Genomic DNA, 27,941 nt, shown 5'->3' with positions numbered 1-27,941 from the left:
TAGAACATGCTCTGCAGACTCCCAGAGGCATCAGCAGCTTTAACACTTTGGACGCCATACCCGATGACAGTCGGGTTAACTCGCCGAACGTTCTGCTGGCCAGGTAAACTCACTCTTGCTAAGTTGTCTACTACTGCAGCTTTAATGTACAGGCACATATACACACACACAGCTGAAAGGAGGAAGACTCAACACACAGCGTTTGTCCATAGTATTTAATTAGTATCATACACAAGCATGTTCCTATTAAAACACATTATATCAACTGAAAACAAACAATAATGTACAAACAGGTTAAAACTGACAGACCCTCTTGGACTAGTCGTCCCGCATATACAACATATCAGTACCTTAGTCACAAAGTCACACAGGAACTCAGTAGGAAAATACTGTAGGGGACCAGAACCAACCAGGTCATATCTCTGCTGCCGACACCACTTCCAGTCTGCTGCTAACACCACATCCTGTCTGCTGCCGACACCACTTCCTGTCTGCTGCAGAGACCACTTCCTGTCTGCTGCCGACACCACTTCCTGTCTGCTGTCGACAAGGTAGGGATGTAGTGACACCACTTCCTGTCTGCTGTCGACTAGGTATTGATGTAGTGACACCACTTCCTGTCTGCTGACGACTAGGTAGGGATGTAGCAATACCACTTCCTGTCTGCTGATAGAGACGAAGCATCGCTCCATAGCGAGCACCGGTCTCCACTACTTTTACTGAACAGTATCAACTTAGACTAAAATATTGACACATAATTTGTTTGTCTTAATTAGAGACATCCGATTAGCCTGATATGACTATTGGTATCGGTGCATCCCTTCTCGTGAATTCACTTTTCATGTTTTTAGTGGAACTGAAAGTCTCTGTGGTTCTTAGCTGGTCCCAGGACATCAGAGCCCATTCAGTTCTTAGCTGGTCCCAGGACATCTTATTAGCTGGTCCTTGTGAGCTTGTGATCAGATCAGTTTGATCTCTGGACTAACTGCTGAAGTGCCCTTAAGCAAAGCACTTAATCCCAAACTGTTCCAGTGGAGCTGCTCAGTGGTCAACAGTGTCAGACTGTTGTTGTAGCTCCCAGGTGTGAATGTGTGGAACTGTGTGAAGCAGGGTGTTACTGAAAAATAATATACATGCTCAGCAAACCTGCTCTGAGTAAATAAAGATAAAACATTTTGAAATAAATAAAGGCTGTTTTGAAACTAATTTCATCAACTGAAATAGATGTTCATCTTATACCAGCAATAGGGGGAAATATTCTATATGCCAGTCCTAGAAGGTTCAAACTGACAAGGCCCACAGGATCTTCTCCACAGGATCTCTGTGAGAATCAATGTGACTCTTCTTACAGGACCGTCCAATGAGATTCAAAAGCACTGATCCCAAAACACACTGGATTCTGATTTGAGTATCATATTTAGATAACAATATGTTCCTATGAAGGACTGTGCCTACTAGATATTTGATATGTTGTATAGTAAGATGACAAGTCTTTACTCCATAAAAAATAACCATTTAGTTCACCGGGTCCCACAGATATAAACCCCGCCCTCGGCATGCAAACTGAGGCGAGCAGAGCCATCAATCAACAGAGTTCGCTGGAAGGGCGGCCATGTTGGCTCCTCACTCCTGCCCCATGGCTGCTGCTAGGTAACAGGTGATTCTGTACCAGCTGATCTTTAGAATGTCAACTCACCAGGGCGATGTCATGGAGGACAGTTCCATATCTACAGAATAATAATAAGAGGACAGGCCGCTGTTGTCGTTGTTCTAAAACGGCTTCCCTCATTACACAATGGGAAAGGAATTTGCATTGTAAGGAGTAGCGTGGTCCCTCAATGCTGAAGAACTGAAGAACTCTTCTCATTCTAGGCCAACAGTCCAAACTGGACGAACTCTGTGTATCTAGGGCTCTGGATGATAGCAGAGCAGATCACTAGGGAGGTTTTTATAAAGGATTAGACACTTAGCCTCATCAACAAACACACAAACAGCTGACCACAAACCTCTAGAGAAGTTTGTGTGAAATGTCACATTGTTAGAGACGTATCAAATAGTCTCTCTGAAGTTTTATTTCTCCATCAGGCCACCTGGACAGTCCTCCCAACAGATCAATGTATGACCATAAATGTCATCAGCAGTAACTAATAATCACTGTGCTGGCTAATCAATAGATCAATATACAGATTGAGAAGTGGACGAGAGAATAATCAGAACAGAATTCCCTCGCTGGTTCAGAACCACAACAGAGCCTTCACATGTGATGTAGAACAGCTGTGACACTGAGGGTCATGTGATCTAGAACAGCTCTGACACTGAGGGTCATGTGATCTAGAACAGCTGGGTGGACATATTTTAATAGACAGACTGCTCTGGAAAAGTAATAAACAGTAACTATTTTTCTCCTGCAGGGCCAGGTCAGGCTGACCAGCCTGCTAAGATGTGTAGAAACCAGACTGGTGTGTAGAAGCAGAGCTGATACTGATACTGTTCATTCTTCATCAGGATTTTTATACTGTACAATCATTATCATAGATTCCTTCCTCTTCCTGTGTATTCTGCAACCTGATTGGCTCCGGTCAGGGTGCAGTCAAACTTGATATGGACCAATGATAGGATGAGAGTTTAACAAAATTAAAGATCCAGTAGAATGAGTCAGTGTATTAGGTCATCCTCTCTAAGCACAGTCAACTCTCAGTAGGCTGAGGGGGTGTGGCCTTCTGTTCACTAGAGTAGACACTACAGATGCTGCTGCGGCCTTCTGTTCACTCGACACTACAGATGCTGCTGAGGGGGTGTGGCCTTCTGTTCACTCGACACTACAGATGCTGCTGAGGGGGTGTGGCCTTCTGTTCACTCGACACTACAGATGCTGCTGAGGGGGTGTGGCCTTCTGTTCACTCGACACTACAGATGCTGCTGAGGGGGTGTGGCCTTCTGTTCACTCGACACTACAGATGCTGCTGAGGGGGTGTGGCCTTCTGTTCACTAGACACCACAGATGCTGCTGAGGGGGTGTGGCCTTCTGTTCACTAGACACCACAGATGCTGCTGAGGGGGTGTGGCCTTCTGTTCACTAGACACCACAGATGCTGCGGAGGGGGTGTGGCCTTCTGTTCACTAGACACCACAGATGCTGCTGAGGGGGTGTGGCCTTCTGTTCACTAGACACCACAGATGCTGCGGAGGGGGTGTGGCCTTCTGTTCACTAGACACCACAGATGCTGCTGAGGGCCTTCTGTTCACTAGACACCACAGATGCTTGATAAGACTACGATGCTGATGCTGAAGACCATGACTAGATGTGACTGATGGGCCAATCAGAGCAGCTAGATGTGACTGGTGGACCAATACATTTTCATTGTAGTGAATATTTAAACACAGAATAAACAGATAGTGTAGTGGTGTTGCTGCAATGTTTGAATGCTGTTGTTGTGCACCAGCTAGCTAACTGACTACACCTACTGAAACCACATTCATTTGTATTTAGTACAAGTATGTCAGCTAGCAAACTCCTCGGCTCCATTTAGCTAGAACAAACTGGATTCAGCATCGTCCATCTAACCTGACCCATGAGTTCTAGATCACATGATCACAACATTATCACCGCAGGAAACACTGACCTCTGGGTAATGAAGTCCAGACAGAATCTTACATGATTTTAAGTAAAAAAACAACAATAAAAAAACAACAAAAGAAACCAATAAGAAAAGCTTCTTACAGAGATATGAACAGAATGCTAAACGTCTCCTTCTCCAGTTAAAGCAACACTGTGACATTTTGAAGTTTAGGCTCTTATCTTCCTTCGCCAGGGCCTTGGCACGTCGTGTGAAACGTTTAGAGAAGGTCTCTATATTGGCACTTCAGGAATAAGGGCTACTTAGCATTGATAACATTCCTGATTCAAACCAACAGGTGTTTCTAGTCGCACGCTAGACGGAGGACAAACACTGAAACACTGACATCTTTTATCATCGTCCTGTAAAGTGACAAACGGCCTGCGGAAGAATAAGAGCAGACTAACCTTCATCATGTCACCAGATCATGTCTTTAAGTACCTCTTCCTCGTTTTCCTTCTATATGGACTGACCGTGTGATGTCACAATATGAAGATTATTATTATCATCATCGTTATTATTATCTTACAAAAACAAAATCAACAGTGCAATAAAAAGGTTTACACCCCTCTCTCGGCAGGGAAGAGAGTGGGGGGGGGGCTTGGCAATAGAGAGATAGAGACAGTGACAAAGAGAGAGAAAGAGACAAAGGAGGAGACTAAGGGAGGAGGTATAGAGAAGCTGTGTAGAGATAGAACAGATAGAACATATAGAAATAGACAGGCGGGGAGGTGCCTCAGGGTCATGTGAGTGTGAACAGCTGCAAGATGGAGGTGTGGATGGTGAGGGGAGGGGCTTAGGGAGAAAGGAGGAGAGGGAGGGGGTGGAGGCTGGGAGGAAACGGAAGGAAGGATGGAGAGAGATGGAGGGTCCGACAGATACACTAGTGACCCGATATCACACCCTACATTTTAGATCTGCTTCCTGTCTTGTGTCGCCTCTTATACACAGATATTATCGCTGCTTGTAGATCATGATGAATCCATTATAAAAAAGTATCATCAGAAATTTGCAGTTACATGTCTATATAGCAGAGCTACATGTCTGCACAGGCTTTCTGGAAGAAAGGTCTGGCCTTTTATGCTCTCATTTATCGACAGATATATTGTATTCTGTCCCCAATACAGATAATCGGTCAGTCGAACCCGGGTCAAAAGATAGGTAGGTATGAGACAGGATGAAACATGATGAGACATTGTGAGGCATTATGAGACACTGTGAGAAACTATGAGACACTGTGAAACGACACTGTGAGACATTATGAGACACTGTGAGACACTGTGAGACATTATGAGACACTGTGAAACATTATGAGACACTGTGAGACATTATGAGACACTGTGAAACATTATGAGACACTGTGAGACATTATGAGACACTGTGAAACATTATGAGACACTGTGAGACATTATGAGACACTGTGAAACATTATGAGACACTGTGAGACATTATGAGACACTGTGAGACATTATGAGACACTGTGAAACATTATGAGACACTGTGAGACACTGTGAGACAGGGTGAGACATTATTAGACATTGTGAGATAGGGGTATGTATTAAAGAATGTCTCAGGACACAGATGGAGGCAGAATCATGGCTGTTGGCTGGGTATGACTGATGGGGCTGTTATAGGGGATTGTAGTGGAGGGTATGGTGATCGGAGGGAGATGGAGGTGTGGCCTGGGGGAAGGGAGGTGAGTGTGGTCTGTTCTGTCAAGGGGCGTGGCAGCTCTCAGGAGCTCCTCTTGGTTCTAGAATGTTGGATCAACCACTGGAGAGTGATGTCTGTAGAAAGAGAGAGAGGAGACAGAGAGAGAGAAAGAGATGGGGAGAGAAAGAGAGAGAAAAGGAGAAGAGAGAAAGAGAGGAGACAGTGAGAGAGACAGAAAAATTGAGGAGGGAGAGGAAAGAGAGATAGGAGAGAAAGGAGAGAGCGAGGGAGAGAGAAGGGGATAGAGAGGATAAGGGGGAGAGAAGGAGAGTGTGAGTGTGTGTATGTGTATCTATATGTGTATCTGTGTGTGTACTGTATGTGTATCTATATATGTATGTGTATCTATATATGTATGTGTACTGTATGTGCATGTGTATCTATTAGGGGTGTAACGGTACACAAAAACCATGGTACCTCGGTTTTGAAGTCAAATTTCGGTACGGGTTTTCGGTACAGTGGGGGAAAGTTTGGCTTTCCATGTTCCACTCAGGGGTGATGTAGTGTGCAGTAACTAATTGTACTTGTAGGGCTGTCAACGAATATTCTACATTGAAATTAATAATCGACTTGTACAATTTTAATAATAATAATAATATTAGATTGTGAAAAAAACAGCCCCCGGTGGGCGGTCGTTAGTGGTTAACATACCGTTGTATTGGTTCGGTACACTACACAGCCGTTCGGTACGGTATGGTACACACTGAAACGGTTTGGTTCGGTACGGATACGTGTACCTTTACACCCCTAGTATCTATGTGTATGTGTATCTATAATGTGTACGTGTATCTATATGTATCTAAGTCAGGGGTCGGCAATTTTTTTTTTTCCTTTTTTTTTTGTTCTCTTATTTTGGAGATCGATGTCATACTGTGACACTGAAATGAAAAAATATTTCATCAACTAAAATATTTAGTCAACAAAAATATTTCATAAACTAAAATATACAGTACGTCACAGCCCGCGCCTCTCCCTGCCGTCTGCAAGTGGCTAATCTTGAGTTTCCGATCCCCCAGTAAGCTAACCATGGATTAATGGATAAGTCTGAGGAAAATAGAGGGTTTAATTCAGCGTGGACAGATTAATTTGCTTTCACGACTAACGATGCAGGTTTACCTGTATGCCTGATATGTGGTGCGAAATTAGCGAACAACGGAAAATTTACTTTTTATTTTATAGATTCTTCTCTTCTGTGTTTTATTGTCTACACAGCCAGTATTTTTTCTCCTCTTCATAAGAGTTTGAGGTTTTCCTTTGTTATAACAGGTAAAAACAGCAATAAAAAGTCAAAAAAAATCTTTTTGTTGCTTTATAATTCCATTAACACTTTGGTTGCCTAAGGTTAAATTAATGATATACCATAGATTGCCAGCGCTATTTGTCTATGGAGAAAGTCCCCTTCTTTGCAGGGCTATAACTTTTTAAATTCTATTGCTACATTGCCATTATTAGGGCCCATTCAAAGTCCTATATGTATTGTTCATTGTGTAGCAACGTTAAACTTTTTCATTCACATATTCATAGTAAAGTATGGTCTAATGTATAAGTATGTTTTCATCTCTTTCTGCAGCTTTCTCCAGAACGTGATATATAGCCCCAAATGCATTATATTGATGATGAAATACAGTTTGATGGCAATCAGCGCGATATAAAAAATTCCAACTAGACGTACTTCTAGAAGTTACTACACGTCATCTGATGTTGACCGGATGGGCGAGGGGGCGTTTATAATTCCGTGGGCAGCGTTATACCAATCATCTAATGTGGGTCAAATGTTCATCATAGCAGTTAGTGTCGAACACGGTAATATTACACGCTAAAACTCACCCCAGTCTCCGCGGGCCGTTGGGCGATCAGCGTGGGGTAGACAGTTTTCCATTATGGGATGTTGAAATAGTCGGTCCATTTCCAGGTTGTATAATAATATATACTGCAACCTGTCTGTGTGTTGTTTATTCTGCCACCCCTACACCTGGAATTGCCACAGTGGTGGAGGATGCGGGCATAGTCTACTGGCAATCAGGGGTGCGGAATAAACAACAATAGACTTTATCGAAGTAGAATAAAAGAAATAAAAAAAAAAAAAAAAAAAATATATATATATTTAATATCGGAAAAAGCATGGACGCGCTGGTGCAGCAGCTCGTACAGGCGAGCATGGAACAACAGACACGGCACGAAGAGGCCCTGCAAGAACAGAGGAAACAGACGGGGATGATCCACGCGGAGCTCCAGCGGATGGCCTCTCACCGGCGGGAGGAAGGGGCCGCCGGGACGCGGCCTAACCCCGGGCGCTTCATCCCCAAGCTGACGGAGCAGGAGGATATAGAAGCCTATCTCCTAGCGTTTGAGCGCACCGCCGGCCGGGAGGGCTGGCCAGAAGACGACTGGGGGGGACTGCTGGCCCCCTTCCTGTCGGGTAATGCGCAAAAGGCCTACCAGGACCTGCCACCGGAGCAAGCCGAGAACTACACTCGGCTAAAGCAGGAAATTTTGTCCCGTTACGGCCATAGTCTGCAGTCCCGTGCGCAGCGGTTCCATGACTGGGTGTATGACGCACAGGCCTCCCCGCGCTCCCAGATGCACGACCTGGTCCGCATAAGCCGAGCCTGGCTAATGACTGACCCCGGAGGGCCCACGGTCTTGGAACGGATTGTTATGGACCGCTTTGTCAGAGCCCTCCCCTATGACACGAAGAAGCAGGCGAGTCAAGCGGACCCCCGCTCCGTGGAGCAGCTGGTGAATATTGTGGAGGCCCACCAGGTAACGCGGGAGTTACTCAAAGGGGGGCGAGGGGAAAAGCCAGAGCGGCCGAGAACAAGGAGGGGTCCCGACGAGCCCAGCCCAAGGGGCCGGGTAAAGAACGCAGGTGATCCCGAACTACCCCGAAGAAGACCGCTGTTCGACCAGGACCAAAGACGCTGCTATGACTGCGGCGAGCCCGGGCATCTCTCGTGGAACTGCCCAGGCCGGGATGTGTCCATGCCGTCGGCGGCAGCTTCAGACCCCCGCGGAAAGACGTGCAATTATGGCGCAGCCTGTTGGGCCCATAAGGAAACATCGGCGACACTTTTACCCGTGCGCGTCAACGACAAAGATGCCGTAGCGATCCTGGACTCGGGTAGTGTCATAACGCTGGTTCAGCCCCATTTGGCACACTGCGACGCAGAGGCTCCGCAAGTGTCAGTGTCCTGTGTGCACGGGGACACAAAGTTGTATCCTACAGCGCAGATCACCTTGACAACCACCAAGGGGGTCTGCTCGATGACAGCCGGCGTCATACCTAACCTGCCGGTAGCGCTGCTGATTGGTCGAGACTGCCCCCTGTATCGCCAGCTGTGCTCAGCCGTCATCTCCCCGCGCACCCCACCCTCTGCGGGTAAACCGAGGAAGAAGAAAGGGTTACGTCAGCCGATGGTGTGTGCTCTGAACGTAACGGGGAGTGAGACTGAGACGGCATCAGATGTAGGTGACGACGCGCCGGAACCCCTGAATATACCGGGGAGTGAGACTGAGACGGCATCAGGTGTGGGTGACGACGCGCCGGCGCCCCAAGCGGGCCCCGAGACGGATAGCAGTGACGAGGACCCATTTGCGGAGTTCCCCCAGGCGGACGAGGTGGGGAGGGACCTGGCGGGTCAGTTCGGAACGGCCCAGCTGGAAGACCCAAACCTAACGCAGGCCCGGGCGAATATCAAAACCATAGATGGAAATCCGGTGGAGGGGGTGAGTAACCTGTCATATCCTCACTTTGCAATAAAAAGACAATTGCTGTACCAAGTCATAAAAAAGAATGATGAGGTTAGAGATCTATTGCTGGTGCCGAAATTCTTTATTCCCACTGTACTCCAGCTAGCGCATTCACATATCCTCGGAGCGCACCTGGGCGTGGACAAAACCATGGAGCGCATAAGGGCGCGTTTCCATTGGCCGGGCATGAAGAGAGCGGTAGAGGACTACTGCAGGAGCTGCCCAGAGTGTCAACGCGCAGCACCAAAGGTACAATATAAAAATCCTCTGATCCCGCTGCCCATCATTGAGACCCTATTCTCAAGAATTGCCCTCGACGTGGTGGGCCCTCTAGTTAAATCGTCCCGAGGCCACCAGTATATACTGGTAATCATAGATTATGCTACCCGTTACCCCGAAGCCATCCCGTTACGCACGGTGACGGCCAAAATTGTGGCACGGGAGCTCTTTCATTTGTTTAGTCGGGTGGGAATTGCCGACTCTATTCTCACTGATCAGGGCTCGTGCTTTATGTCGCGGGTCATGAAAGAAATGTGCAAACTGATGAAAGTGGAACAGCTGCGAACCTCCATATACCATCCCCAGACGGATGGGCTGTGCGAGCGCTTCAACAAGACCCTAAAAAGCATGCTAAGGAAGGTGATGGAGAAGGATGGGAAGAATTGGGATCAGTTGTTGCCCTTTCTGATGTTCTCTGTGCGTGAGGTCCCACAGGCTTCCACTGGCTTCTCGCCATTTGAGCTGCTCTACGCCCGCAAGCCGCGGGGTCTCCTGGACATCGCAAAGGAGATTTGGGAGGAACAGCCGTCGCCCCACCGGTCTCTCATAGAGCATGTGCAGGTAATGAGAGACAGGATGAAGGCGCTCTGGCCAGTGGTGAGAGAGCATATGCAACAGGCCCAAGACGCACAGAAGCGCATTTATGACCGGGGCGCACAGCCACGGGAGTTTAATGTGGGGGACCGGGTCCTAGTACTGGTACCGACAGCAGAGTGCAAATTCCTAGGCAAATGGCAGGGACCCTACGACATAATCGAGAAAGTGGGTCCCGTCAACTACAAGGTCCACCAGCCCGACCGTAGGAAGCATCGACAGTTATACCATGTTAACCTGTTGAAGAAATGGCATGCCCGGGATGTGTTGCTCTCGCCCCCCCCTCTTCCCCCTTTTGCGCAGCAGGTGGCAGAGGCGGCCGATGTTCGCATCGGGGAACAGTTGTCCCCGACCCAACGGCAGGAGCTTCGGGAGCTGGTCCAACAGAACCGGGACGTGTTTTCGGCCACGCCGGGCCGCACCACATTGGCCCAGCACCACATCATTACCAGCCCGGGAGACAAGGTAAAGCTGAAGCCCTATCGTATCCCAGAGGCAAAAAGAGAGGCAGTCAGAAGAGAAGTGCGGGTCATGCTGGAGATGCGAGTGATTGAGGAGTCTCATAGCGGGTGGTCCAGTCCTATTGTTTTAGTGCCGAAACCCGACTCAACAACCAGGTTCTGCAATGATTTCAGGAAGCTTAATGACATTTCAAAGTTTGACGCCTATCCCATGCCTAGAGTGGATGAGCTCATTGACAGACTGGGCCTGGCCAGGTTTATCACGACACTAGACCTAACAAAGGGTTATTGGCAAGTCCCTCTGGCCCCCGCCTCGAGGGAGAAGACGGCTTTCTCCACCCCAGATGGGCTGTTTCATTATAAAGTTCTCCCGTTTGGCCTGCATGGGGCGCCATCTACCTTTCAGAGGCTGATGGACAGAGTACTACGGCCCCATCGGGAGTATGCAGCCGCATATCTCGATGACATTATCATCCACTCGTCAGATTGGGACACCCACCTCCAAAAGGTGAGAGCGGTGTTGGGTGCCCTCCGGGAGGCGGGTCTCACCGCCAACCCAAAGAAATGCAGGCTGGGACTAGAAGAGGCAGAGTACCTGGGGTTCACAATAGGCCGGGGCAATGTAAAACCGCAGAAGAGGAAAATTGATGCGATAAGGGAGTGGCCTCGCCCTTTAACCAAGAAGCAGGTCAGGACATTTAATGGGCTAGCGAGCTATTATAGGAGGTTTATCCCTAACTTTGCTGCTCGCGCTGCTCCCCTCACAGATCTGACCCAGGCGCGGCGGCCGTTCACGGTGAAGTGGACACCGGAGGCGGAGGCGGCGTTCGAGGACCTCAAGACTGCCCTCTGTTCGGGACCGGTGCTGATCTCCCCGAACTTCGACAAGGAGATGACGGTACAGACAGATGCATCAGAGGTGGGACTGGGAGCGGTCCTCTCCCAGCAACTGGAGGGTGAGGAACATCCAATTTTATATGTGAGCAGGAAGCTGCTGCCACACGAGCGCAACTATTCTGCGGTGGAGCGCGAAGGTCTGGCAATTAAGTGGGCACTGGAGACGCTCCGTTATTATCTGCTGGGGAGGCGTTTCACGCTGGTGACGGATCACGCCCCCCTCGTCTGGATGGCCAAGACAAAGGGGACCAATGCCAGGGTGACTCGATGGTTTCTGGAGTTGCAATCATTTAACTTTTCTGTCATTCACAGGTCAGGGGTGGCGCATGGCAACGCAGACGCCCTCTCCAGGAAGGATGCCTGTTGGGCGTCGGACGCTCTTCCCCGACGGTCGGAGCTGGAGGGGGGGGGTACTGTGGCAACCCCAAGCCACCCCTGGGCTTGGTGATTGATGGGCGCTATGTGGCGACCCAATGGCTGGGCGCTGCCCATGTTTGGGCGTCCGCTTCCGGACGCACCTGTCACTAAAGACCCATCAGAGTGATTACGTGATTAGCGAATCACGGCGCGGTGCGCCTGTTGGGGAGGGGGGACTTAATGGAGCCGAGGAGCCTCCTCTCAGTCCCCCGTAGCAGCGCAAGGCAAAAGGCCACAGAGCGGAGACGCCGCCCGGCCGACAGATTACCGCCAGCAAATTATTTGACTAGAAAATAAAGAGCATGATTTTGGGAACTGCAACCTGTCTGTGTGTTGTTTATTCTGCCACCCCTACACCTGGAATTGCCACAGTGTATTGTAGTGTTTACAGTCTATGCTTATTGTCATGTTTACATTCTATGCCAATTGTCATATTTACAGTCTATGCTTATTGTCATGTTTACAGTATATGCTTATTGTTGCGTTTACAGTCTATGCTTATTGTAATGTTTACAGTTTAGGCTTATTGTTATGTTTACAGTCTATGCTTATTGTCATGTTTACAGACTATGCTAATTGTCAGTCATCTCTTCTATTCTATTCATATTTACAGTCCATGCTTATTGTCATATTTATAGTCTATGCTTATTGTTATGTTTCCATTCTATGCTAATTGTCATATTTACCGTCTATGCTAATTGTCATATTTACAGTCTATGCTCTAGTCTTTCATCTCTTTTGTGTGTGGGTGTGTGTGTGTGTGTGTGTGTGTGTGTGTGTGTGTGTGTGTGTGTGTGTGTGTGTGTGTGCATCCTACCAATGTTGTCTTTCTCCTTGCAAGAGATGGAGTAGCAGCAGATCTCTCTGTCCTGGATGGCCGACAAGTTCCTGACACACACACACAGACACAACTTTTACGTCACTCTCGATTGACACTCATCACAATTCTGTGGCGGAAGTCACTAGGTGAATATAAACATGGAAGACAGCTGTGATGAGGTGGTCAGTGGAGGGACAGGGAGCTGTTTACCAATAAATAAGAATTGAGCACTAAGGCTTGCAGTAGCCTCTCTCTCTCTCTCCGTCTCTCTCTCTCTACTTACATTCTCTCTCTAGACTTACATTCTCTTAGACTCTGTCCAGACTTACATTCTCTCTATGAGTTCCTTTTCATCCAGAGCGCCGGGAAGGTCTCTCTTATTCCCCAAAACCAGGACCTAGATACACACACACACACACACACACACACACACACACACACACACACACACACACACACACACACACACACACACACACACACACACACACACACACACACACACACACACACACACACACACACACACACACACACACACACACACACACACACACACACACACACACACACACACACACACACACACACACACACACACACACACACGGCTGTGAGTAGTTGCTTACTCGAGTACTCGCCGCTTAAACTGAACTTGAGTGGTTTTTGAGTGTGTGATTTCGTTTAATCACCAAAAGTGCTTGTTTGTGTCACTGAAACAGAAATCTCACTCTGAAATCCTGCGAGGCGTGAGTTGGTAAGTTTGGTAACTGACTGTTACTGACAATACGCATTAACCCTTTCAGTGCCATCGATTTTAATACCCTATTCAATGTCAGGGAGCTGTATTTTGCCTGTAAATGGCATACTGGGACTCCAAAGGTGCAGTACCGGCCGCATCCTACCAGGCGGCGGTATCGAGCACCCTTTGCAACTCTGTGTCTTGGGCTGTGCGTCGATTATATAGGTCCGGCTCGGCTATTTTTCTCCGGGCAAGACAAGCGGTTAGAACGCTCGGATTGAGAAGAATCAGATACTCCCGATCTGTGTTGTGGGATGGATTATGTTGGTGACACGATGGACATCTATACTTGGAATGGCGATCAGATAATTGGAATATTGTTTTTGGGGTAGATCCTAGTCAAGGTAAGGGCTATATGATATCAATCTTGCGTTGATCCAAGAATGTTTTCATTGCGATCCGAGAGTATGTGTGTAACGATAGTCCACAATGTATGCCGTTGATGGCGATCAAAGCATCAAAAAACAATAGTTACTTTTTATTGTAGCATGTAAAACGCCAATGGATTTAGTATAATACACGTTGCGGCTTATAACCAGCCTCCCAGGAATTAGCCCGGATCATTCCGAAATAACACTCATATTCACCACGGTATAAAACGGGAACGTATGGATGGAATTTTTTTTTCTTTTTTGCATCTTGACCGGAAGAAACTCAGTGTCAAATGACTATATAGAATATAGTTATAGCTCTACAAACAAGATGATGGACTCCATTAGTGGCCTCGCATAGCCGTCGCCCGGAAACAACGCGGCACCCATTGTGGTAAGCATCGGGTATATTGCTGTGGGATCAAATCTGTAGTGATGTGCAATATCTCGTTATTGCTGCTGCCATGCGTTTTAAGATGCGTTCTAAAAATGTATTTCCCTAAACAATTAATGCATGCGATTACTCGATCTGGGAAAGCATTACTTGTGCCCATCCCTATATAGTATATGGTAGGGGTGGAACAGTTCAGTTCATGAACGGGAATTGTTCCATCCTCAGTTGACCTACAGTGTCTAACCATGCCCGCTCTACTTCACCTGGATCTGAGTGGTTCTCCTGCCCTGGGGAGTGTGACCTTGAGCCATCACCTTGTTTTTCATACCAACGCTTGTATTCCTATGCTTTTTTGTTCTTCGTTTTATTATTATTTTAATTGGAAAATGTTCTTATATACTTTAGATAATATTGCTACTATGTATGTAATATATGTGTTTATATCAACATTACCATATATTACCAATTATTCGCTTGTTCTATTCTCCATCTATCTATCATCCATAGCAACACCATATTTCACGACACCCTGATGGGGGATCCCCTTTGAACTGCCCAGTGCCCACCTGAGGTTTCTCCCCCTGGTTCTCTTCCTTCATTGGGGAAAGTCTGGGGTTGTTGCATAATTGTGGATTTTATGGTGTTTTTTGTTGTGGATCGATTGTAATGTTTCTTCTTGATCTGTGAAGCCCGTGGGGGCAATTTCATTTTCCAGCAGTTCATTACAGGTGGCTCTCATAAGGAACACATACTGGTCTATAATCAATTATCTGTTAATTACAGGTGGCTCTCATAAGGAACACATACTGGTCTATAATCAATTATTTGTAAATTATAGGTGGCTCTCATAAGGAACACATACTGTACTTGTCTATTATCAATTATTTGTAAATAATATACATATATAATATGTTCTGATCTAACGACTGGATGGTTCTTAGGATCCAGTATGTTCTGATCTAATGACTGGATGGTTATTAGGGTCCAGTATGTTCTGATCTAATGACAGGATGGTTCTTAGGGTCCAGTATGTTCTGATCTAATGACTGGATGGTTCTTGGTTCTCTCTGTTACCTGTTATTGCACAATGTTTTTTGTATTGGATTCTATTATATGTTGTACCACTGTATTGCACATCGTTGCGGGCAAGACCACCCGCATTTCATTGTATACTCGTATGCCATGACAAATAAAACTCTTGACTTGACTTGACTTCTTAGGATCCAGTATGTTCTGATCTAATGACTGGATGGTTCTTAGGGTCCAGTATGTTCTGATCTAATGACAGGATGGTTCTTAGGGTCCCTCAAGTATGTTCTGATCTAGGGAAATCTTGTGCTTTTTGCTATGACGCCTTTAACTCTTGGAATGTCCTCCTCTCTCTGAAGTTGGAGGTTCTCCTTCCCTTGGAATGTTTAAACTTATGATTTCTGACCATTGTGTGACCACCTGTAACTGTTTTAGCTGATTGTTTTGCGTTACATTTTCTGTGAATATTGCTGCTTTATTGTGTACATTTGTATGATTTGTTGTTTCTGTAAATAAGGGAAACCTCAGAAATTATTTTAAATAAAGGTTGAAATAAAATAGTATAGTATAGTACATTACAGTATATTATTATAGTGCTGTAATAGTGTAGCATAGTGCAGTATATAGTACTATAATCGTATATTATATTATAAAGTACTGTAATAGTATAGTACAGTATAGAATAGCATAGTATTGTAATAGTATAGTATATAGTAGTATAGCAGTATAGCACAGTATAGTATATAATAGTATATATTATTATAGTACATTATATAGTAGTATAGGACAGTATAGTAGTACAGTATATAATAGTATAGTATATTATATAGTAGTATAGGACAGTATAGTAGTATAGTACAGTATATAGTAGTATAGTATATAGTAGTATAGGACAGTATAGTAGTATAGGACAGTATAGTACAGTATATAGTAGTATAGTATATAGTAGTATAGGACAGTATAGTACAGTATATAGTAGTATAGTATATAGTAGTATTGGACAGTATAGTATATAGTAGTATAGTATACTATATAGTAGTATAGGACAGTATAGTAGTATAGGACAGTATATAGTAGTATAGGACAGTATAGTATAGTATAATGTATAGCAGTATAGGACAGTATAGTATAGGACAGGCTACTTACAGGTATTCCTTGTAACTGAGGCTTGTCCAGGAGGTTGTGAAGTTCATTCTTAGAGGCTTCAATCTTTTCTGGGTCTGCAGCATCTACCATGTAACTATAATATCAATAACAATAATAATATCAATAACAACTTATGTATATGTTAACACATTGGACGCCAGACCCGGGATAAGTCGGGTTAACTCGCCATCGCTTGAGCGCCAAACCCGAGAAAAGTTGGGTTTTAATCGTTATTTCTTTTAACACTTTCTTCGCCAGGCTTATGTACATCATTATACCCCTCTTTGCCAGCTCTATTTGTCTATGGAGAAGTTCCCCTTCTTTGCAGGGCTATAACTTTTTAAATTGTATTGCTAAATTGACATTACTATGGCCCATTCAACGTCAATTATCTATCGTTCAGGACGTAGGAACGTTATACTTTTTCATTCACATATTCATACTAAAATACGGTCTAAAGTATAAGTATGTTTTTATCGTTTTCTGCAGCTTTCTCAGAACGTGATTTATAGCCCTAAATGCATTATATTGATGATCAAATACAGTTTGATAGCGATCTGCGCGAGATAAAACATTTCAAATGGACGTGCTTCTAGAAGTTACTACTTATCATCTGATGTTGACCGGATGGGGGGGGGGGTCGTTTATAATTCCGTGACAACCAAAACCCGAGATATCTCGGGTCTGGCAGCCAACGCATGTTGAGTTAACCCGACTTATCTCGGGTTTGGCAATTAATGTGTTCTACTATCTACTATGTAACTATAATAACAATAACAACCTTTAAATATGTTCATCTGCAATGTAACTCCAATAACAATAATAACCTTTAACACTTTCTCTGCCAGAGACGCCTAAACTTGTCATTCCCCGCCATGCTAATTCTGCCAATGACGCCGTAACACGTCATTGAGATCAATATTTCAAAAATCTGTGATCGCAATCATATTTCTCCCCCGGAGACTTGAGATCTACTGTTGATCCCCTCTCAACTCTCCAACGGTTCAAGAGCGCCATCTGGTGGCCGATCGGCGGATCGCCCAAACCGGAAACAGGAAACGGAAGCTGGTGCTCATTCCAATTCGGTCCGATCACTCGCTAATAGTCCCGGGACTCGAGCTAGACACAATGGATAGCAATCCGTTACCAATAACTCGATAAACAACATGATTTGGATGTATATACTATTATACAACCTGGAGATGGATCGCATATTTCTACATCCCATAATAGGAATATTTTTGCTCCACGCTCATCGCCCAACGGCCCGAGGAGACTGGGGTAAGATTCAGCGTTTTTTTTTTACCGTGTTCGATATAAACTGCTCTAATGATCATATCACCCACACTAGATGAATCATCTAACGTTGGCCACGGAATTATAAACGACCCCCCCCACCCCATCCGGTCAACATCAGATGATAAGTAGTAACTTCTAGAAGCACGTCCATTTGAATTTTTTTATCTCGCGCAGATCGCTATCAAACTGTATTTGATCATCAATATAATGCATTTAGGGCTATAAATCACGTTCTGGAGAAAGCTGCAGAAAACGATAAAAACCTATTTATACTTTAGACCGTATTTTAGTATGAATATGTGAATGAAAAAGTATAACGTTCCTACGTCCTGAACGATAGATAATTGACGTTGAATGGGCCATAGTAATGTCAATTTAGCAATACAATTTAAAAAGTTATAGCCCTGCAAAGAAGGGGAACTTCTCCATAGACAAATAGAGCTGGCAGAGAGGGGTATAATGATGTACATAAGCCTGGCGAAGAAAGTGTTAATTATGTTCATCTACCATGTAACTATAATAACAATAACAACCTTTAAATATGTTCATCTACCATGTACCTATAATAACAATAAACCTTTTTAGTGGTGGTACTTACACTATAGCACTGATTCTAGTGGTACTTACACTATAGCACTGCCTCATCCAGTGGTGGTACTTACACTATAATAATAATAATAATAATAATAATAATAATAATAATAATAATAATAATAATAATAATAATAATATTATTATAATAATAATAATAATAATAATAATAATAATAATAATAATAATAATAATAATAATATAAATTAATAATAATAAACTTTATTTGTATAGCACCTTTCATACAGAAACTGCAGCTCTGCTTCACAACAGAAAAAAGACATAAAGTCATAAAATCACAGTTTTTCACATTAGGATCGAACATCCCATAGCATAGCACTGACTCATCTAGTGGTGGTACTTACACTATAGCACTGCCTCCTCTAGTGGTGGCACTTACACTACTATAGCACTGCCTCCTCTAGTGGTGGCACTTACACTACTATAGCACTGCCTCCTCTAGTGGTGGCACTTACACTACTATAGCACTGCCTCCTCTAGTGGTGGTACTTACACTATAGCACTGCCTCCTCTAGTGGTGGCACTTACACTACTATAGCACTGCCTCCTCTAGTGGTGGTACTTACACTATAGCACTGCCTCCTCTAGTGGTGGTACTTACACCACTATAGCACTGCCTCCTCTAGTGGTGGTACTTACACTATAGCACTGCCTCCTCTAGTGGTGGCACTTACACTACTATAGCACTGCCTCCTCTAGTGGTGGCACTTACACTACTATAGCACTGCCTCCTCTAGTGGTGGTACTTACACTATAGCACTGCCTCCTCTAGTGGTGGCACTTACACTACTATAGCACTGCCTCCTCTAGTGGTGGTACTTACACTATAGCACTGCCTCCTCTAGTGGTGGTACTTACACCACTATAGCACTGCCTCCTCTAGTGGTGGTACTTACACTATAGCACTGCCTCCTCTAGTGGTGGCACTTACACTACTATAGCACTGCCTCCTCTAGTGGTGGCACTTACACTACTATAGCACTGCCTCCTCTAGTGGTGGCACTTACACTACTATAGCACTGCCTCCTCTAGTGGTGGCACTTACACTATAGCACTGCCTCCTCTAGTGGTGGCACTTACACTACTATAGCACTGCCTCCTCTAGTGGTGGTACTTACACTATAGCACTGCCTCCTCTAGTGGTGGCACTTACACTATAGAACTGCCTCCTCTAGTGGTGGCACTTACACTATAGCACTGCCTCCTCTAGTGGTGGCACTTACACTACTATAGCACTGCCTCCTCTAGTGGTGGCACTTACACTATAGCACTGCCTCCTCTAGTGGTGGCACTTACACTACTATAGCACTGCCTCCTCTAGTGGTGGTACTTACACCATAGCACTGCCTCCTCTAGTGGTGGCACTTACACTATAGCACTGCCTCCTCTAGTGGTGGCACTTACACTATAGCACTGCCTCCTCTAGTGGTGGCACTTACACCACTATAGCACTGACTCTGGTGGTACTTACACTATAGCACTGCCTCCTCTAGTGGTGGCACTTACACTATAGCACTGCCTCCTCTAGTGGTGGCACTTACACTATAGCACTGACTCGTCTAGTGGTGGCACTTACACTAAAGCACTGACTCATCTAGTGGTGGTACTTACACGAAAGCACTGACTCATCTAGTGGTGGTACTTACACTATAGCACTGACTCTGGTGGTACTTACACTATAGCACTGACTCTGGTGGCACTTACACTATAGCACTGACTCTGGTGGCACTTACACTAAAGCACTGCCTCCTCTAGTGGTGGTACTTACACTATAGCACTGACTCATCTAGCGGTGGTACTTACACTATAGCACTGACTCATCTAGCGGTGGTACTTACACTATAGCACTGACTCATCTAGCGGTGGTACTTACACTAAAGCACTGACTCTAGTGGTAGTTACACTATAACATTGACTCCTCTAGTGGTGGTTGTTACATCTCAATTACTTTTCTTTTCTAGTGTTTGTTTGTCTCTATCTTTTTTCATTCCTCCAGTCCGTTAACTGGTGGGTACCAGTAATCCACCATTCGTCACTGCTGTTCCTGCCCCTCCATTGGTGGATTACCTTTCCAAACCTCAGCCAATTGGTCGATGGGTTTCAGGATCCCTGCACCCAATCCTGGATCACCACACCCTTCATAGACCCTGGCTGATCATTTCTCTCCCCCTCATTTGATTCTGCCTTTGTTTTGGTTTGGGCCTTTGTTTGTTACTGTTTGCTCTGGTCTTTGTTGACCTGCTGTTTAGGGACCATAGAGCTTGAGTTATTTGACGTATTTGACTTTGATTGTTTCTGCTATACATTTAGTTGGCAATTGTTTTGTTATTCCATATATTTGTATTATATGACTAATGTGTGTTTTTCTCGTTTTTAGGTAGCACTGATGGGGTGAGCCGCCATTCCATTAGGTGCAGTGGAAAACCCCTATTGTTTTTGTGTGAATTCAAAAAGAAAAAATATTTATTAATCTCCTTCAGAAATGCTTTTGCAAATTCCTGTGAGATGGTAAATGGTAGCAACATGAACTTTGTTGCATTGATTGGAAGTTGTGTGTAAATGTAAATGAAAATGGGGGACCCTGATGTAAACAAGACAAACGTCTTTCTCTGGTCTGCATCCCTTAACAATTGTGTGTATTGAGCCGTACTGTATTGTAATTTGTACCCATTCTGCAATCTGTTAAATAAAGTTATCATTCATTCATGCTCTCCAACAAATGATTACCCCACTTGGCCTAAAGGGGGCGCTATAATTAAAGGTCAAACTTTTGAAATTTGAAAGGTCAGAACTCCTACGTCATAAGTCCGATTTACACAAAACTTGGTACAGACATCCATCTGTATTCACTCTACACATTTACCCATAAAGTCTGCCATATTGGATTTTCCGCCATTCTGGATTTCATGTCAATCACATTTAGCACTGACTCCTCTAGTGGTGGTACTTACACTATAGTACTGACTAGGCCTGTTGCAATAAGCAATAAATCAATTTATCGCGCAATAATGAAAATGAATGCAATGATTTTGATGGGCGCAATTAATTGCTATTTGCGTGTTTGTTTTAATGAGGCGGGAACCAGTACCTCTCCGTGTGGGGAGGCGGGCCGCTGGCGTTACTACAGAGTACAGCACGGGAGCTCCTGTGAGCACCATGCGTATGTTGGGCAGTAGCAACGCTACATAGCTTAACTACATTTCTCAGTAGCGTGATGGTAGCGTCGCTCCTTTTGAACCAAGTAGCGTTCTTTGTAGTGTAGCTATTTTTAGACCCAAGTAGTGATGTAGCGTGAACAAACGCTATACGCTACTGCCCGGAGAAACTGGACTGCTAAATAAAGATTAAAGATCTAGTGTTGATGCTATGACGCTTCCTCCTCATCGTTGATTGCCTGTAGTAGCTGCATCTAACGTTAGTAGCTAACGTTAAAACTAACCCAAAGTTAGTTGTTCACCAACAATCTCAACATTTGTTTTATCATTAGCTCAAAAACACAGAACCGGACGACACAAGTTGTCCGCTCATAGGTTCTGCTAGGATAATAACAACAATACTTCCGGTCGGTGGGTTTCAAAATAAAAGAGCAAAGTCTAAAACACCGGAAAAGACGTTTATTTTGTACAGCGTTTTCCTCCACGAGTACTCAAGTACATCATGTGATCAATCGATCTGTTTTTTTTTGCCCATCCCTAGTTTATCCTGTGCTGAAAAGTCTCCATTCCAATAGAGATAGTATATATTTGTGTTTATTTGATTATTGTTGAGCTATATTTTAATCGAGAGTAACTGGTAGTGTAGCTTACTACATTTTCCAAGTAGCTTGCCCATCACATAATCCGCGAGCCACAGTAAACAAACGCGAGCCACAGTTAGGGTGACCAGGTGTCCCGCTTTTGGTTGTATACTGCACAGCCATTTTACCTAATGTCCCACGTCCCGCATATTGAGAGGATGTCCCTCTTTTCGAAGCAAAAAATAAAAACATGGGTCTAAAAGCCCCTTCCTACAGTAAACGTAGCAACCCGCCTCTTGTCCACACACATTGCTCTGCTCGTTTTATCATTGCTCTCACAGAGATAAAACTGGGAACGAGGTTACTCTGCTTCTGACGCTACCTCATATCTGATTGGTTAGGTAGTAATTTAGGATATTTAAAATGTCTTCCAATGTTAAATAAAGGTTTATTGCACTTTGAAACGGTTTCCTTGCATTATTATGCTATTATCATTATATTAGTAAAAAAAAAAAGTTGATTGAAAACTTTTGGGAAATACATTTCTCAAAAAAATTATTTCTCTCAAAACCGCAATAATATCACTTATCGCAATAATTTCTGGGACAATTAATCGCCCAGCAAAATGTGTTATCGTGACAGGCCTAGTACTGACTCTAGTGGTACTTACTAGTACTGACTCTAGTGGTACTTACACTATAGCACTGACTCTAGTGGTACTTACACTATAGCACTGACTCTAGTGGTACTTACACTATAGTACTGACTCTAGTGGTACTTACTAGTACTGACTCTAGTGGTACTTACACTATAGTACTGACTCTAGTGGTACTTACTAGTACTGACTCTAGTGGTACTTACACTATAGCACTGACTCTAGTGGTACTTACACTATAGCACTGACTCTAGTGGTACTTACACTATAGTACTGACTCTAGTGGTACTTAAACTATAGCACTGACTCTAGTGGTACTTACACTATAGTACTGACTCTAGTGGTATTTACACTATAGTACTGACTCTAGTGGTACTTACACTATAGCACTGACTCTAGTGGTACTTACACTATAGCACTGACTCTAGTGGTACTTACACTATAGTACTGACTCTAGTGGTATTTACACTATAGTACTGACTCTAGTGGTACTTACACTATAGCACTGACTCCTCTGCAGTAACGTTCCCACATACTCCTGAACCGAGGCTGACCACCGATGTCCCACAACTAGAGAAAGATAAAGACAAAGAATCAAACAGAGACAGTGAGAGCTTCACAAACTACCATCATGTAACACACACATCATAATGAACACAGGATTCCGTGTTTGAGCATCCTGCTCTATAACTCAGAGACAGAGCAGTAGAGAGAGAGCAAGAGAGAGAGAGAGCAAGAGAGAGAGAGAGCAAGAGAGAGAGAGAGAGAGAACATTATTGAAAGACAGAGCATGAGAGAGAGACAGAGCATGAGAGAGAGAGAAAGAGAGCAGGAGAATGACAGAGCATTGCATTTAAATTTTTTACATTTAGTAATTTTTTACAAGTTTTGTACGACAAGTCAGCAGGAAGGGTACAACTCTATCAGCTGAGTAACAATGTTCATTAAAGTGTCGAGTGCTACAATGTTGCATTTTACATAGCATTGGAGAGAGAGAGACAGAGAAAGAGAGCAGGACAGTGAGAGACAGAGCAGGAGAGACAGGGCATTCGAGAGAGACAGAGCAGGAAAGAGATAGCATTATAGGTTCAGAGACAGAGAGACAGAGAGACAGAGAGAGAGAGAGAGAGAGAGAGAGAGAGGTGAGACAGAGCATTGGAGAGATGGAAAAAGAGAGCAGGAGAGAGACAGAGCATTAGAAAGAGAGACAGAGCAGGAGAGAGTGACAGGACATTAGAGAGAGACAGAGCAGGAGAGAGAGAAGAGGGCATCAATGTTATCAAAAACTAAACAGAAAGGTTGAACTGGCCAAATACCTGACCACTCCTGAAACCAAAAGAAAGAAAGATTTGAACAACAAAAGACTTAAAATACTTTACAGACTTTTAGACCATAGCCTTGAGATAGAAAAGGGAAGACATTCAAAAAGCTGGCTACCCAGAGATCAGAGACTGTGACCTCTCAGAAATAGAGACTGAAATGCACTTCCTTCTCTAATGTCCAAAATATGTTCAGATAAGGGAAACATATTACTCTAAATTAGCAGAAATATTTTCACCTTTTCAGAAACACCAAAAATACCAATACCCGTGGGAGAGGATGAGGGGTGTCTATTATTGGCAGCAAAATATGTAACGGCATGCCACAGCCTCAGAGAGAGAATAGAGTAAAATATTGATCATGGCTGTAATCTGGTATTTCAAATGTAGTGCTTTAGTGTCTACCTCTGATGATTATTATTATACTGGATATATTTCCATGATATCTGAATGAATAAAACCAGTTATGCAGAGCTGCGGTAAACATTGTATTATTTAATTGTTTTGTCTTACTTGCAATGCTTTATTAAACACAAAATTATATTGTCCTGCCAATCAAGCTAATTTTGAATTTGAGAGAGACAGGGCTGTTTAGTAAACTACTACCATGCAACACAGTCAGCATTTTGTGTTACTGGCTTAAAACAAAACTCTTGAGCAAGGCAGGAACCAGAAGGTTTAAACAGCTGTTCAGCTGTGGACATAACTGAGCAAATGTACTCTCTTAGCCTGCTGGGAATGGGGTTCATTACAACATACGTCATGTGGGAAACCCTGCTCTTGAGCAAGGCAGTACCAACCTTGATAGTGACGTTTCCCTTGGTGATTTTCCTCATGTTGAAACCCACTGTAGGAATCATGTCTTCACTGAACTGTCCCGACTGCAACACACACACACACACACACACACACATTACTACATGATGTAACATTCCACTGAGTTACCATTCCATTAATTCCTTTTATGAACCTAAACCACTAAATTACCTAGCCTTTTCTCTTGCCGTCTATCCGAGTGCCTGGCAAGAGAGGTAGTCCTATGGTACCGAGACATGTAGTACTACGTGCGTGAATGCTTTACCCAACACAGTTGTGCAATTTGCGAATCTGATTGGCCACTGACGTTTCTGGTCATGTGACATATGCACCAATCGTGTGATTGCAAGTTCTTTCGCCGGTTAAGCTTAGGCACTCTTTCGAAGTTGGTTAAGGTTAGAGTTTGTCTTAGAGCATGGCGATAGAACGCCAGGTGCTTTGCAGGCTGTTCGACGCGGAAATGGGCAAAGACACAGCTCGTCACACTATTGGGCGCACATGTCACATGACCAGAAACGTCAGTGGCCAATCAGATTCGCAAATCGCACAACTGCGTTGGGTAAAGCATACACGGGTCCTACGTATATTACCCCACTATATATATGAGTGTGTGTGTGTGTGTGTGTGTGTGTGTGTGTTTGCTGTCTGCTTGTGTTTTGCTGTATTGCTGTTGTCAGTGTGTTTGTTTGCTGTCTGTTTGTGTTTTGCTGTATTGATGTTGTCAGTGTGTTTGTTTGCTGTCTGTTTGTGTTTTGCTGTAATGATGTTGTCAGTGTGTTTGTTTGCTGTCTGTTTGTGTTTTACTGTATTGATGTTGTCAGTGTGTTTGTTTGCTGTCTGTTTGTGTTTACTGTTTTTCTGTATTGATGTTGTCAGTGTGTTTGTTTGCCGTCTGTTTTTTTCTTTCTGTATTGATGTTGTCAGTGTGTTTGTTTGCCGTCTGTTTGTGTTTTTCTGTATTGATGTTGTCAGTATGTTGCTGTCTGCTTGTGCTGTTGACCATTACAGTTTCAGGGACTTTCTTATCACCGGGCCAAACCCTGTGTTGCTTGGATGGATAGTCTTGTGTGAAGCCTGCTTCAATTTCCCTACAAAGCTTTTTTTTTACCAACCATGAGATTGAGAAGACAAGATGAACAATTACTTTGTGGACTTCAAATGTTGGGATCTCCTCCATCTACTGACCTCAACCCTGCTCTAGGCAGGCTGCCAAATACCCAGGCCAGGGTCAGAACCAGCATGCTGCCAGAGACCCAGGCCAGGGTCAGAACCAGCATGCTGCCAGAGACCCAGGGTCAGAACCAGCATGCTGCCAAATACCCAGGCCAGGGTCAGAACCAGCATGCTGCCAGAGACCCAGGCCAGGGTCAGAACCAGCATGCTGCCAGAGACCCAGGGTCAGAACCAGCATGCTGCCAGAGACCCAGGCCAGGGTCAGAACCAGCATGCTGCCAGAGACCCAGGCCAGGGTCAGAACCAGTATGCTGTCAGAGACCCAGGGTCAGAACCAGCATGCTGCCAGAGACCCAGGCCAGGGTCAGAACCAGCATGCTGCCAGAGACCCAGGCCAGGGTCAGAACCAGCATGCTGTCAGAGACCCAGGGTCAGAACCAGCATGCTGCCAGAGACCCAGGCCAGGGTCAGAACCAGCATGCTGTCAGAGACCCAGGCCAGGGTCAGAACCAGCATGCTGCCAGAGACCCAGGCCAGGGTCAGAACCAGCATGCTGCCAGAGACCCAGGCCAGGGTCAGAACCAGCATGCTGCCAGAGACCCAGGCCAGGGTCAGAACCAGCATGCTGCCAGAGACCCAGGCCAGGGTCAGAACCAGCATGCTGCCAGAGACCTAGGCCAGGGTCAGAACCAGTATGCTGCCAGAGACCCAGGGTCAGAACCAGCATGCTGCCAGAGACCCAGGGTCAGAACCAGCATGCTGCCAGAGACCCAGGGTCAGAACCAGCATGCTGCCAGAGACCCAGGCCAGGGTCAGAACCAGCATGCTGCCAGAGACCCAGGGTCAGAACCAGCATGCTGCCAGAGACCCAGGGTCAGAACCAGCATGCTGCCAGAGACCCAGGCCAGGGTCAGAACCAGCATGCTGCCAGAGACCCAGGGTCAGAACCAGCATGCTGCCAGAGACCCAGGCCAGGGTCAGAACCAGCATGCTGCCAGAGACCCAGGGTCAGAACCAGCATGCTGCCAGAGACCCAGGCCAGGGTCAGAACCAGCATGCTGTAAGAGACCCAGGGTCAGAACCAGCATGCTGCCAGAGACCCAGGGTCAGAACCAGCATGCTGCCAGAGACCCAGGCCAGGGTCAGAACCAGCATGCTACCAGAGACCCAGGCCAGGGTCAGAACCAGTATGCTGCCAGAGACCCAGGCCAGGGTCAGAACCAGTATGCTGTCAGAGACCATAATTTCTCAAGCCAGGGTCGATAGCAAAATACTTTTGGGGGGTAGTAAAAATATATAGACTATAAACATTATCACATTTATAATCTGTTATTATAAATAATTTTCTCTTGTGAAATAATACTTATTTGAAGTCTAAAGCCCTCCTCCAATTACTAATAGATAAGTAAAAAGTAAATAACGCGAAAGTGGAAAACATTATGGTGCGAGTTCACTGTTCTGCCTGACTGACATGTTGGGGTCATGAATAGCAGTCTGTTCTCAACAGAGATTGAGAACCTAATCTATAACACTTCAAATAAGTACTATAATCTCGAGACTATAATAATAGTCTCGCTAGCATGCTGACATACACACATACATAACAATGGACAGATGGTAAACGATGACAGCTGAGCTAGTATAGTTAGCGTGTTTAGCTAATGATACAAAAACCTACCGCGATCACGTTAACGAAGGTCGTCTTCCCAGAGTACTGCAGCCCAACTAGGGTGAGCTCCATCTCTTCCTTCCAGAACAGAGCCTTGAACCAGTCCAGCAGCTTGTTGATCAACGCTATCATCCTGAAAGCGACTGCTAAATGCTAACGGTAGGCTATGTGGCTATGCTAGCAGGCTAACGGCTGCTTGTTAGCGTGACAACAAACAGCGATGGCGACGGAAACACGGATCAACAGAAGTGTATGTGTGTCAACAGAGGTGACGGCGTGACTGGCAGGTGGTTCTGTTTCTGTGTCGTTGTGTTTTTTTTCCTCAGGTGTCTGTGTTGTTTACTCCGCTGTCTGTCTGTCTGCCTGCCTGCC

The 27,941-nt window shown here is 44.9% G+C and overlaps 1 protein-coding gene across 1 annotated transcript; it reads right to left on the bottom strand.

Annotated features, from left to right (window-relative positions):
* Window positions 1-207: 207 nt before the first annotated feature.
* Window positions 208-27,941, bottom strand: LOC311244531 (ADP-ribosylation factor-like protein 8A). Its single transcript, XM_084334088.1, has 7 exons — window positions 27,579-27,941; window positions 24,712-24,792; window positions 23,089-23,162; window positions 16,291-16,384; window positions 12,878-12,945; window positions 12,546-12,616; window positions 208-5,404 (listed from the first exon to the last, which is right to left on the bottom strand). Exons 1-7 carry the CDS (start codon window positions 27,699-27,701, stop codon window positions 5,352-5,354), a joined length of 564 nt encoding a protein of 187 aa, XP_084190214.1. The 5' UTR covers window positions 27,702-27,941; the 3' UTR covers window positions 208-5,351.

The sequence above is a fragment of the Notolepis coatsorum genome (genome assembly GCF_963971535.1).
Source record: "Notolepis coatsorum genome assembly, chromosome: 17".
NCBI lineage: Eukaryota > Metazoa > Chordata > Actinopteri > Aulopiformes > Paralepididae > Notolepis > Notolepis coatsorum.
This window is presented reverse-complemented; position numbering and strand designations above follow the sequence as displayed.

Excerpts from the sequence above, each read along its gene's own strand:
- LOC311244531 (XM_084334088.1), bottom strand. The coding sequence starts at position 27,701 with ATGATAGCGTTGATCAACAAGCTGCTGGACTGGTTCAAGGCTCTGTTC. Across the intron at positions 12,617-12,877 it reads AAGGAACTCATAGAGAGAAT|GAACTTGTCGGCCATCCAGG; the intron begins GTAAGTCTGGAC and ends TGTGTGTGTCAG. Across the intron at positions 5,405-12,545 it reads CAAGGAGAAAGACAACATTG|ACATCACTCTCCAGTGGTTG; the intron begins GTAGGATGCACA and ends CTCTTTCTACAG.